The 13,963-nt window shown below is 46.2% G+C and overlaps 1 protein-coding gene across 9 annotated transcripts in view; it reads left to right on the top strand.

Moving 5' to 3' along the window:
• Positions 1–10,407, top strand: part of BCL9 (BCL9 transcription coactivator) — a 101,817-nt gene extending 91,410 nt beyond the window's left edge. For 8 of the 9 annotated variants that reach the window (XM_049879910.1, XM_049879906.1, XM_049879913.1 and 5 more), the window contains 3 exons: positions 3,646–5,887; positions 7,142–7,402; positions 8,676–10,407. In XM_049879910.1, coding sequence (XP_049735867.1) covers positions 3,646–5,887; positions 7,142–7,402; positions 8,676–9,793 — 3,621 coding nt within the window. In that variant the 3' untranslated portion in view covers positions 9,794–10,407. The remainder of the gene's footprint in view (positions 1–3,645; positions 5,888–7,141; positions 7,403–8,675) is intronic. The other variant, XM_049879912.1, reaches the window with a different exon arrangement.
• The last annotated feature ends 3,556 nt before the right edge of the window (positions 10,408–13,963 follow it).

Raw genomic sequence — 13,963 nt, 5'->3', positions numbered from 1 at the left:
GGTGGTGAATTTCCTCAATAGGGAGGTAGTCTTGATGGTGTGAGCTGCACTCTGGGCATTTCACCTAATTATGGTATTGTGCGGTCTTACGCATTCTAGAATGCTGATAGATTGATGAATTACTAGAGGGAAGAAGGTGCAAAATAAAAGAGGAGTTATACAGATATCGCAGGGTTTCTTGTAACCATCTCTGGGAAAATCTGATTCGGATCCTGTGTACAGAATAGCCTTTAAAAAACAAACACACACCCTTGAGTTGGTTGAAGAACAGATTAAAAAGCAGCAACTAAACTACAGCCCTAGGATAATAATACCGTAATTAGAGTCATAGTGACTTTCAAAATGATTCTTACCTATTTCAAAGTGAGAGAATCATTGAATGTTTTTAATGGCTTAATGATTTCCAAAATTATTAAATATGTTAGTCTGTTTACTAATTGGGACTTAGACACCAACTGTAAATTACGTTAGAAAAAGCATACAACAGTGGTTTTAATACATGTAGTTTACCAGATTGAACCAAAAGATATTTCTTGAGTGTCCGGCATTGACTAGGCAAGCACTGTGAATGCTATGGGGATCTAAGAGGCTCAAGACGTGGCCCCTGCTTTCATGGAGCTTAATATCCAGTACTGGGAATGAGCCTTAAACACAGGAAAAGTTAAGTGACTATAAACGACCAAAGTGACAATTCAAGATAAAAAGACATGATGCCTGTTCTGTGTATCAAAAAAGTCTCCATTCTTGTTGACAGAGCAGAGCTCGGGCTTTTCTAGACATAGGAATTTCACATTCCTCATGCCTCTCCACTACTCAGGGGCTGTTGTTGTTCGTGCTGTTGAGTCAGCTCCGACTCATGGCGGCCCCATGTACAACAGAACGAAGTGTTGCCAGGTCCTGTGCCATCTTCACGATTGTTGGTATGCTCTAGCCCATTGTTTCAGTAACTGTATTTGAGTACTGTCCAACCTAGGGGCTTGTCTTCTAGAACTATAAACCTCATCGCCATTGAGTTGATTCTGACTCATAGCAACCCTATAGGACAGAGTAGAACTGACCCATAGGGTTTCCAAGGATTGGCTGGTGGATTCAAACTGCTGGCCTTTTGGTTAGTGGCTGTAGCTCTTAAGCACTATGCTACCATGGCTCCTCCAGCACTATATCAGCCAGAATTCTATTGTGAGCCATAGGGTTTTCACTGGCTAATTTTTCGACGTAGATCTCCAGGCCTTTTTTCCTAGTCTGTTTTAGTCTGGAAGCTCCGATAAAACCTTCCACCGTGGATGATCTGGCTGGTATTTGAAAAAATACCAGTGACAAAACTTCAGCATCATGTCAACACACAAGCCACCACAGTACAGCAAACTGACAGACAGGTGGTGGACTCTAGAGGATGAATATAAATACTGTATTTAAATGTGTATTGTGCTGGAATGCAGAGTATGCATCCAACTTGAACCAACATTTTATTGACTTAATGACAGCCCTTAACATAGTTGTCTCCTCTACCTTCTCGGGTACTAAATTGAAATCAGAAAAGGAATTAAGGAGGAAATTGCAACTAATCAAATATCCATGGATCCAAATCTAAAATAAAAAGAGTGGAACTAAACTGTTTCTTCTGTTCTGGTTACTTTATATGAAATCACTGCCCACCCCCCAAGCAAACAAAACCCAGCCATGAAAACCAAACTTTAAATGGCAATGGAAGGAAAATGAAGGTGATCTCCACATTCCAGTTAAGGAGTCACAGACATGGAATACACTTTTGAACATCCAGGGTCATGTGGATCCAGCCAGTCTTTCCTACACAAGTCTGTACCTACAGACATACGTGTATACATACCTTCAAGTGAAACATTTACATACACAGTCACAGGTTGTAAACATTCAAAGACGTATCTTTGTGTATAAACAGCACAAACTATTCATGTGCAGAGATACACATAATGGTTTGTGTGCAGATCTGTACATAGCTAAATATTCCAGAGAAATTGTAAGGGGAGGTAAGTAAGACCCTTAAAACCCAGAAACCAAACCCATTGCCATTGAGTCACTTCTCACTCCTGGCAATCCCATGTGTATCAGAGTAGAACTACATTCCATAGGATTTTCAAGCCTGTGACCTTTCAGAAGTACATTACCAGGCTTTTCTTCCAAGGTACCTTTGGGTGGGTTCAAACCACCAATCTTTCTGTTAGGGGAGGTAGTGGAGTGCTTAACCATTTGGACCCCCAAGGGACTTCTTGTAGGAGTCTTAGCGATTTAGAAATACAGACTATATTAAGTGAACAAGTAGGAGCAAATGAACACCTAAAAGGAATCACAAGGGTCACTGGAGGCTGGAGAAAGATCTCTTTCACAGTTCGTAGATCTCTTTTTTTTTTTTTAATAATTTTCTGTGTGTTTTCAGTGAAAGTTTACACAGCAAATTAGGTTCCCGTTTGACAATTTTTATAAGTTGTTCAGTCACAGTAGTTATGTTTTTTGCAGTGTGTCAATGTTGTCATTAATTGTTTTCTGCTTGTTCTGTTTCCAGTACTCTAGTTTCCCTACCCCCTTTGTCTTCTACACTTTGCTTTAGAGTAATTGTTGACCTTTTGGTCTCATATGGATGGTTTTTTAATGCAGCCCCATACTCATGGGTAATATTTTTTATTTTGTGTGCCAGTCTGTTCTTCCGTGATTCTTCTTCTTCATCACTCTCTTAAGTCTCAGCAGGGTTAAAAGTTTAGAACCATATCGTATATGTTGCCCTTCTAAACGCTAACAGTGTTCATGTCACCTGTTGTAGGTGACTGTGCTTTTACCTGGGATCTGCTTTAGCATTGGTACTTAATAAGTAATAATAAGGCAGCCGTCCAGCCTGTAAAAAGGGCAGTCTGCTGCCTATTGGAAAGAACAGCTCAAGAGACACCATGAGGTAGATAGCCTCAGATTTCTCCACAGACGCTTCCTGCCTACAGATTATCTTACTACCGTTAATGTTCAAATTCTTATCAAATATGGAATCAGTGATCACAAACTGAAAACAGAAACCAGAGATGTCAGGCCCCCTGGAAACTCAAGGAGAGGAGTACTCAGTAGTCACCATGCCAGAGGAGGTGTTGAAATGGAGCAGCCTTACCCACTGCCTCTGCTTTTAGAGTACAGCGCTGTAAGCGACGTGTACTTTTTCTTTCAGCTGGAAACATCAGACCGTTTGATTGACAATGCGAAGTCGACATACCTGGTTGTAACTTTCAGGGAAAAGAAAAAGGTATTAGGAACAGCCTCCCACATACCAAGAAACTAATCTCTCCCTGAATCAGAAACACATAGTAGACATGTGATATCAAACCTGTTCCTCGAAATAGATACTCAAATGTATTCACTTTGGCAGAGTGGGTCTCCCCTGGCATGCTTATAAAGTTATTGAAACCTAATCTTCAGCAAGGGGAAGAGGATGCCATTTGACAGAAAAGTTTAAGAAAAAAATATCAAAATGTCTTCATGTCTACAGTGGGGTTATACACGAGCAGTGTCTACAGCAAGTGTCAGAATAGATTTATGTGGCTGGGACAGATCCTTTATAACATATCTTGCTCATTTAATTGCCCTTCTTTTCAATTTACCAATGGTTTTTAAAATCTCGTTTATCTCCAGAACACACAGATATCTGCCCTTCGGAATGATCCAAAACCTCTCCCACAGCAGCCCCCGGCTCCAGTCAACCAGGACCAGAATTCTTCCCAGAATACCAGACTGCAGCCAACTCCACCCATTCCGGCACCAGCACCCAAGCCTGCCGCACCCCCGCGTCCCCTGGACCAGGATAGTCCTGGGGTAGAAAACAAACTAATTCCTTCTGTAGGCAGCCCTGCCAGCTCCACTCCACTGCCTCCAGACAGTACCGGGCCAAACTCGACGCCCAACAACCGAGCAGTGACCCCTGTCTCCCAGGGGAGCAACAGCTCTTCAGCAGATCCCAAAGCCCCCCCGCCTCCACCAGTGTCCAGTGGCGAGCCCCCCACACTGGGAGAGAACCCAGATGGACTATCTCAGGAGCAGCTGGAGCACCGGGAACGCTCCTTGCAAACTCTCAGAGATATCCAGCGCATGCTTTTTCCTGATGAGAAAGAGTTCACAGGAGGTCAAAGTGGGGGGCCCCAGCAGAACACTGGGGTGTTAGATGGACCCCAGAAGAAGCCAGAAGGGCCAATACAGGCCATGATGGCTCAATCCCAAAGCCTAGGTAAGGGCCCTGTGCCCCGGACAGATGTGGGAGCTCCATTTGGCCCTCAAGGACATAGAGATGTGCCCTTTCCTCCAGATGAAATGGTTCCACCTTCCATGAACTCCCAGTCTGGGCCCATAGGACCTGACCACCTGGACCATATGACTCCTGAGCAGATAGCTTGGCTGAAACTGCAGCAGGAGTTTTATGAAGAGAAGCGGAGGAAGCAAGAACAAGTGGTCGTACAGCAGTGCTCTCTCCAGGATATGATGGTCCATCAGCATGGACCTCGGGGAGTGGTCCGAGGGCCTCCCCCTCCGTACCAGATGACCCCTAGTGAAGCCTGGGGGCCTGGGGGTGCAGAGCCATTTTCCGATGGTATCAACATGCCACATTCTCTGCCCCCAAGGGGCATGGCCCCCCACCCCAACATGCCAGGGAGCCAGATGCGCCTCCCTGGATTTGCAGGAATGATAAGCTCTGAACTGGAGGGGCCAAACGTCCCCAACCCGGCATCTAGACCAGGTCTTTCTGGAGTTAGTTGGCCAGACGATGTGCCAAAAATCCCGGATGGTCGAAACTTTCCTCCTGGCCAGGGTGTCTTCAGTGGTCCTGGCCGAGGGGAGCGCTTCCCAAACCCCCAAGGATTGTCTGAAGAGATGTTTCAACAGCAGCTAGCAGAGAAACAGCTGGGTCTCCCCGCTGGGATGAGTATGGAAAGCATCAGGCCCAGCATGGAAATGAATAGGATGATCCCAGGTTCTCAGCGACATATGGAGCCTGGGAATAATCCCATTTTTCCTCGAATACCAGTTGAGGGCCCTCTGAGTCCTTCCCGGGGTGACTTTCCAAAAGGAATGCCCTCACAGATGGGCCCTGGTCGAGAACTTGAGTTTGGGATGGTTCCTAGTGGCATGAAGGGAGATGTCAGTTTAAACGTCAGCATGGGATCCAACTCTCAGATGATACCTCAGAAGATGAGAGAGGCTGGGGCAGGTCCTGAGGAGATGATGAAATTACGCCCAGGTGGCTCAGAGATGCTGCCTGCTCAACAGAAGATGGTGCCCCTGCCATTTGGGGAGCACCCTCAACAAGAGTATAGCATGGGCCCTAGGCCATTTCTTCCCATGTCTCAGGGTCCAGGCAGCAACAGTGGCTTGCGGAATCTCAGAGAACCAATTGGGCCCGACCAAAGGACTAACAGCCGGCTCAGTCATATGCCACCACTACCTCTCAACCCTTCCAATAACCCCACAAGCCTCAACACAGCTCCTCCAGTTCAGCGTGGCCTGGGCCGAAAGCCCTTGGATATATCTGTGGCAGGCAGCCAGGTGCATTCCCCGGGCATTAACCCTCTGAAGTCTCCCACCATGCGCCAAGTCCAGTCACCAATGCTGGGCTCACCCTCGGGGAACCTCAAGTCCCCCCAGACTCCATCGCAGCTGGCAGGCATGCTGGCAGGCCCAGCTGCTGCTGCTTCCATTAAGTCCCCTCCTGTCTTGGGGTCTGCTGCTGCTTCGCCTGTTCACCTCAAGTCACCATCACTTCCTGCCCCATCGCCTGGATGGACCTCCTCTCCAAAACCTCCCCTGCAGAGTCCCGGGATCCCTCCAAACCATAAAGCACCCCTCACCATGGCCTCCCCAGCCATGCTGGGAAGTGTAGAGTCAGGTTAGTATGCTCTTTTCCCCTCACGCTTGCACCTTGTAGCTGAAGATGGCTACAGTCTGATTCGTTCACTCTGAGAAGATCGGTGTCCTAACTTGATTGCGCAGCCAGAAAAGGCAGCCTTTGCCGAGACGGACATATTTGTGGCAAGGTGTGTAGTCAGTACTTCTGTTGGGTTGTGAGCAAGTGTCCAATCCTGGCAAAGATGCATGGGCTCTTGGTGCAGAATATGTTTGTCACATGGGGCCACTGAAAGGAGGAGGGGGAATGGGGAATGCATGTCAGCTCACAGGATAATTCACATTGGCAGAATGAACACGTGTTGGTGAAATAAAATGTCTTAACAGTGGAGAAACGTGGCTTCTTTAAATACTAGACCCAGTCACTTCAAGGAGCTGCTCTCGTGTCGAGAGACTGAGTATAACCCTAAGCAGAGACGGGAGGCTGCAGAGAGACTTGATTATTTCTCATAAATGCATGTGGACCATTTGAAATAGTTAGCAAACCTTATCCTTGGTAGACTGCTGTTCTCGTAGATCAGCTACAATTTGTTAGCATTTTCTTCCTAGGAGAGGCCCTTGCTGATGATGGTAGTTTTGTGAATGGGACCGGAGGTGGTCAGTAGAAGATGATCACTGAGGTGTAAATACTAGGTCCGTGCCATCTCCACTTGAGAAAAGACTAGAATCAGAATAAGACGGTTGATTTATCCTGCCAAGCTAAAGTGTCTCTCGCTGCTGGGTAGCAGGTCACTGAAGCACTACAGTGGAGCAGCCCCTCAGACCTTTTTAGTTCAAACATCTTGGTTGTGGGAATTAACCAAGAGTGCTTATGGGGTGATGTGGTTAGTACCTGGGGTCGGACTGCTGGCCTGGCTGCGTGGCATACTAATAACTGAGTCGGATTCTAAATGGTGATTGGCAGGGGAAAGGGAGCTGCTTATTTCATTCTTCTCAGTGACGTAGTTGCCTGTAAGCCATGTCTTTCCCAAGCTTGGAGTAATATTTCTAATGCATTCTTTGCGTATGTGTCTTCATGTCTGCTGATCCCTCACCTCCGTGTCACTCTGCCGTCTCCCTCTGCACACACACGGAGCTTGACTAGAAGATTGATGATTCCTCTTCTGGGTCTAATAACACTGTCCTGTTCATCTCTCTCATTCCTGGCCTTGTTATTTCATAATCATAAGGCCCAGTAGCCTTCAAGAGGAATCTAATTCCCTGCCCATTTTTGTTGTATTTTGCTTTCTTCTCCCAGGTGGCCCCCCACCTCCTACAGCCAGCCAGTCTGCCTCTGTGAATATCCCTGGAAGTCTTCCGTCTAGCACACCCTACACCATGCCTCCAGAGCCGACCCTTTCCCAGAACCCACTCTCTATTATGATGTCTCGAATGTCCAAGTTTGCAATGCCCAGTTCTACTCCCTTATACCATGATGCCATCAAGACTGTGGCCAGCTCAGATGATGACTCCCCTCCAGCTCGCTCTCCCAACTTGCCATCAATGAATAATATGGCAGGTAAGAAATCAGGAACATGGGCTCTTGAGCCAGCACTAGACAAGAGAGTAACCCCTTGTAATATTTTCTCGGTTGCTGTAGACCTAAATAGATCTCATTGCTCTCCAGCCAGGGAAGTTCAACAAGTTGAAAAGTATCATCTGAATGTACCGTCTGCATTAGTTTCAGTAGAATTAAAGTGTCTTGACTAGATCAAGATAACTAGTTTTCATTCGCTTGACTCAGTATTTCCTTAGAAGAAAGCAGGTTTCGTTATAGTTTCGATGCTTCTGTGTACCTGCATGGATCTTTTTTTTTTTTTTTTTGTCTACCTGGAGCAATACTGGAAGCACTTTCTTTGAACATGCTGATAGGAGTATCTTGAGTCCTGAAGTATTTTCCTGGAAGGACAGCCTCACACCACAAGCAGCCATAGACCTTCAGACAGTGGAAAGTCCCTATTTCCTAGAAAGGCACTTCTTTAGGACTGGCGGTGGTGGGAGGGGCAGTGATAAAAATCCTCCCTTCCCTACTCATCCTGTACCCCTTTACTTCAGCTCTGCACAAAACCTCACAAACAGGAGCTGATCTGGAATGGTAAAGGTGATGGATTAGCGAAGAGAATGCTATTTATTCATCGGTAATCCTAATTAATCAGGTTAGACACGCTCTGTGGTGCACAAGCACCATCCAGCCCTACCATACTCCATGGTAATTTAGCAAGAAGACCACCAAATACTGAAATGTGCCAAAGATGGTAGTAGAACCTGTGTGCTTTCTTTTTCCGTTAAAAGTTACCATGTCTTTAACATGTCATACAACCCAGAGTTTTAAATGCTGTCGCTATAGGGCGTATACAATGATCATACCAAATGTCAATTAGAAAAAGGCCTATTTCTTGCTCTTGGAATTGTGGGAATGATTAATTCTCTTTCTTCACAAAGGACCATACTTAAGTCATTCAGGGAAATTGTTTTCTTCTATATTAAGTGTCTACAGTGAAGTCCACTGTACTCGTTTGTATATTCACTTGTAACTTTTCATACAGGAGTTTCTTTCTAGCCATCTTCTACACACTCCTGTATCAGACAATTTATAATAATATATGGCCATTTAGAGCTGTTGGTTTGTGTCCCCAAATGTAACGTAGTCTTACTGAGGGCAGGGACTATGTGTTATGTTTTCTTAGCATAGTACCGACACTTTAGATGCACAATGATAGTTCCTTAATTTGATTTTTTTTTTCAAGTTGCTTTTGGTTAAGTTGATCCCTTTGATATCTTTATTTTTCTAGGAATGGGCATTAATACACAGAATCCTCGAATTTCAGGTCCAAACCCCGTGGTTCCGATGCCAACCCTTAGCCCAATGGGAATGACCCAGCCACTCTCTCACTCCAATCAGATGCCCTCTCCGAATGCCATGGGACCCAACATACCTCCTCATGGGGTCCCAATGGGGCCTGGCCTGATGTCACACAATCCTATGATGGGACATGGGTCCCAGGAGCCGCCGATGGTACCTCAAGGACGGATGGGTTTCCCCCAGGGCTTCCCTCCAGTACAGTCTCCTCCACAGCAGGTTCCATTCCCTCACAATGGCCCCAGTGGGGGCCAGGGCAACTTCCCAGGACCCATGAGTTTCCCAGGCGAAGGCCCCCTTGGCCGCCCCAGCAACCTGCCCCAAAGTTCAGCAGATGCAGCACTTTGCAAGCCTGGAGGCCCAGGGGGTCCTGACTCCTTCACTGTTCTGGGGAACAGCATGCCTTCAGTGTTTACAGACCCAGATCTGCAAGAGGTCATCCGACCTGGAGCCACCGGAATCCCTGAATTTGATCTGTCCCGCATTATTCCATCGGAGAAGCCCAGCCAGACACTGCAGTATTTCCCTCGAGGGGAAGTCCCAGGCCGTAAACAGCCCCAGGGTCCCGGACCTGGGTTTTCGCACATGCAGGGAATGATGGGCGAGCAAGGCCCCAGAATGGGACTAGCATTACCTGGCATGGGAGGTCCAGGGCCAGTGGGAACTCCAGACATCCCTCTGGGTACGGCTCCATCCATGCCAGGCCACAACCCAATGAGACCGCCGGCCTTTCTCCAGCAAGGCATGATGGGACCCCACCACCGGATGATGTCACCAGCACAATCAACGATGCCCGGCCAGCCCACCCTGATGAGCAATCCAGCTGCCGCCGTGGGCATGATTCCTGGCAAGGATAGGGGCCCTGCCGGGCTCTACACCCACCCAGGGCCTGTGGGCTCTCCAGGCATGATGATGTCCATGCAGGGCATGATGGGACCCCAACAGAACATCATGATTCCCCCACAGATGAGGCCCCGGGGCATGGCTGCTGACGTGGGCATGGGTGGATTTAGCCAAGGACCTGGCAACCCAGGAAACATGATGTTTTAAGCTGCTAAGACTGGATGTGCCGATCCTTGTCAAGATGAGATTCCAGGTCCTGAGAGCTGCTTTGAGAGAGTTCCAGGAATACCATTGGTCATGCAATAGGAGAACAGAGACCCGAGGGCTGCTTTGGGGGTGGGGGGAACTTGAGAATGTATGGATTTACCTGAGAGCAAATTATTCATTTAATCAACAGGTGTGTTTTTTTTAAGATTTATTTTTTAAAAATTATTTTTGTGGACTTGGGTATCCCATGATGGCACCTACTTTTGGGAATCTGTAGCCGTGCTTTGAGAATTGCCATCGGTCATGTGTTGCACCGTTCTCTGTATGTTTACGTCCTTCGGACTGGCTTCTCCCAGGATTCTATTCTGTTTTTGTTTTTTGATTTGGGCTTTATTTTTTTTGTGTACTGTACTATATTGTAAAAGGGATTTTAGCAGAGACTTTAGTCTTTGGGGCAGGAGGAGAACAGGAATGCTGGGCTGTTTACTTTAGGTGGAGAATCCATCTTCAGACCTTCGGACTATTTTCTTTCAACTCCAGTGTATAGAAAACCAAACCACGACCTCAGAGCAGAGTATTAATGAAAAGCACAAAAAAAGGAACTAAGTTCAGCAAGGGGTGGGGGGAGGGGGGATTTTTTTTTTTTTAAATAATGACTCTTAGGACCTTGGTTTTTTCAGTTCAAGTGCTCTTCAGCACTGTCTGTCTCTCCAGTATACAAACCAACCTCCACATTTTTCTCTCGTTTTCCCTATCTCATCCTTCCGTATCTCCTCAGTTAAGTGAGTTTCCTTCCCTGTGCCTCTCACCGCTGACCCCTGCTTCCCTTCTCTTTCCCTTTGGCAGCTGCAATACACGGTGTTATTTTGGGGAAATAAAATCTAGCAAAGCCTCACCTTCCCTGCCGAGTGTCCTCCTGATTTCGGGAGGGAAAGGTCTGTCCTTGGGGTGCTCTATGGTCTTTTTTTTTCCCGCTTAGTCTTTTTCTTCCCCAACATACCCTTCGCTGCCCCCTTGTTTTCTGTTCTCCTTTTACTGGGAATTCCCAAATGGATTTTATTAATGTGGGAGTGGAACAGATGCTAAAAGCTATCCAGGATTTTGTTTTTGTTTTGTTTTTTTAATTTTGTGGTTCCTTCCCTTTCCTCCCCCTCCCATGCGTAAAACGTTCTGTGTAACCTCCATTAAATTTGGTACAAAACCACTCGCCAGAGCTGTGGTGTCAGAAAAATAAAATATATTGTTTCTTACAAAATTGAACTGCCGCCTTTTGTTCATTTGGATTCTTGTTTAAGTACTGGGCATTTTGGTTGTCATGTGACCCAAAAGCATAGAATCTTTGTATCGGAGTTGATCGATAGGGTGAAGATTGTTGTTAGGTGCCCTTGAGTCAGTTCTGACTCATAGCAAGTCTTTGTACAAGCACTGCCCAACCTTGCGCTGTGCTCACAATCATTGCTATGTTTAAGCCCATTGTTGAAGCCGCTGTGTCAAGCCACCTCGTTGGTCTTCCTCTTTTCACTGACTGCCTATTTTACCAACCATGATGTTCTTCAGGGACTGGTCCCTCCTGATAACATGTCCAAAGTATGTGAGACAAAGTCACCATCCTTGCTTCGAAGAATGAAGATTAAACCCATTGCCATCGAATCAATTTCGATTCATAGCAGACCCTATAGGACAGAGTAGAAGTGCCCTATAGGGTTTCCAAGGAGCAGTGGGTGGATTTGAATTGCCGATTTTTTGGCTGTCAGCCCAGCTCTTAACCACTGCACCACCAGAATTCCATATGAAAGTGCCTTCTCAGGTGAAACATATTCCTTGCTATTGTTTACCTTTACTATGCTCCTTAGAAGCGAAGATGACGAGACTTCATCTCATGTACTTTGGGCATGTTATCAGGAGGGACCAATTCCTGGAGAAGGACATTGTGCTTGGTAAAGTTGAGGGTCAGCAAAAAAGAGGAAGACCCTCAACAAGATGGGGACACGGTAGCTACAACAATGGGCTCAAACATACCAATAATTGTGAAGATGGCAGAGGACCAGGCAGTGTTTCATTCTGTCATACATAGGTCGCTGTGAGTTGGAACCAACTTGATGGCACCCAACAACAATTCTGATCTCGCACATGAAATCCAAGAGCAAGCCTGGTCCCCATTGCTGAATTTTACCTTTGGGACCATTGTCTTTATTAGGAATTTTCACAAAGGCCAATTTAATAGTACATAGAATTAAGGGCCAAAGGGTATTTTTAGTTGTTTGAATAAGCTATGAAGTGGCTTTTTTTTTTTTTTAAGGGTAAAATGTCACTATATCTGCAAATAGCAGGTTTCGTGGTTCCTTCTGCCTTCCCTCCTCATTGCCCGCCCACTCTCCCCTCAGCCAACCCTGCTCAGTCTGTGTGCACAGTTCATTTCCACCTTTCATGCCTTCAGTGTGTATCCTGCAAGGTAAGTGTCTCAGGGACTTTGTGTTTCTGTGCAGTTAAATTTGTTCTGATGTGTGTGTTTCTCTGAGCCACTGTAGGTGTTTTTAGCTGAGTGAGTGGGCGTCTGTGTTGTGTTCTTAGGTGAGAGAATCTGAGCGAGGAGCAGCAGGTGGAGAGTTGTGTGCAGACAAACTTAGACAAATTGAGCTCTGCTGATGTTTCACAGTTTTACCTGCAAATGTTTCTTTGAGAATTGTTTTTGAGAGGCATTTGGTATTCTCTTCCACCTTTAGCAGCCGTCTTTTCAGTAACATAAGAGCCCCAGACAACAGAAAACGTGGAGATGAACGTTTGGGTACCTCCTCTGCTACTCACCTCCACATTTGGTATCTTGCTAATTTTTGAACCGCTCTATGAAGGAGGTGGTAAGCATCTCATTTACAGAGAAGACTGAGTTCACTAGTTTAAGAATTCTGACAAAGTCAGATCTATTCTGATGTTCCTGGGTGGTGACCATTTTATGTTGTGGAGAAATTAGTAAAATGAGGATTCTGTGTCAAGAATTTAGTCACATTTCCAGATTCTCCGTTTCTGAAGTACACAGAGGTAAATAAATAAACAGTCAAGCATGGACAGCGTGAGATGAGAGCCCTGAGGAAAGCTGGGCCTGGTGTTTGTCCACTGCTCTGGCTTCTGGGGCAGCCCTACACCCTGCTACCCCTAAGAATGCTATGGTCACTGCTGGGTGTGTGTGGTCCTTTTTGCTACTTTCCTAGTTAGGGAGCCCAGACAAAGAAAGGAACACAAAGCAGGTACCCACTTAGAGGGCTGACCCTGGAAGGATGGGCAAACCTGTGAGGAGGCAGCAACAGCCTGCTTGGCAGGGAGGCTGGGGATGTGGCTCACCTCTCCCACAGCCCCCTGCTGGAAGCTTGCAGCAGTGCAAATTCAACTTTCCCATTTCTCTCAAGCTAGTTGAGTTTTGGGGCCCTGATGGCACAGTGGTTAAGCATTTTGCTGCTAACCAAAAGTCAGCAGTTCACATCCACCAACCACTCTCTGGAAACCCTATGGAGCAATTCTACTCTGTTCTGTAGGGTGGCTATGAATCAAATTGACAGCAGATGGATTTGGTTTTGGTTTAGTTGAGTTTTGGAGCCCTGGTGGCGCAGTGGTTAAAGAGATTGCTAACCGAAAGGTTGGCATTTCAAAACCACCAGCAGCTTTGTGGGAGAAAGATGTGGCAGTCTGCTTCCTTACAGATTTATGGCCTTGGAAACACTATGGGGTCGCTGTGAGTCGGAACGGACTCAATGGCAGTGGTTTGGGGTGGCGAAGTAGTTAAGTAGCTTGACTGTTAACTGAAAGGTCGGTGGTTCGAACCTGATGCTCCGCAGGAGGAAGGACCTAGTGATATGCTCTCTTAAAGGTTACAGACTAGGAAACCTTGTGGGACAGTTCTACTCTGCCGTCTAGAGTTACTATGAGTTAGAATTGACTCAACAGAGCAAGCTGAGCTTTGAAAAGACCCCTTCATAAATCTCCATTCCTTTATCAACATATGCCAACAACATTTTATCACAGTGACCTCTGAAAAACAGTTTACTTGAGTTTAAATGTAACGATGCCTAATTTACTAAGATTGTCATGCAATAAAATCTCATATTGAAAGACTGGATGCTACTGCCTGGAGAACCAATGATGCAAGATTTAAAAAAAAAAAAGAATGATCAAGATGTT

This window comes from Elephas maximus, chromosome 3, assembly GCF_024166365.1.
Source record: "Elephas maximus indicus isolate mEleMax1 chromosome 3, mEleMax1 primary haplotype, whole genome shotgun sequence".
NCBI classification, from domain to species: domain Eukaryota; kingdom Metazoa; phylum Chordata; class Mammalia; order Proboscidea; family Elephantidae; genus Elephas; species Elephas maximus.
This window is presented reverse-complemented; position numbering and strand designations above follow the sequence as displayed.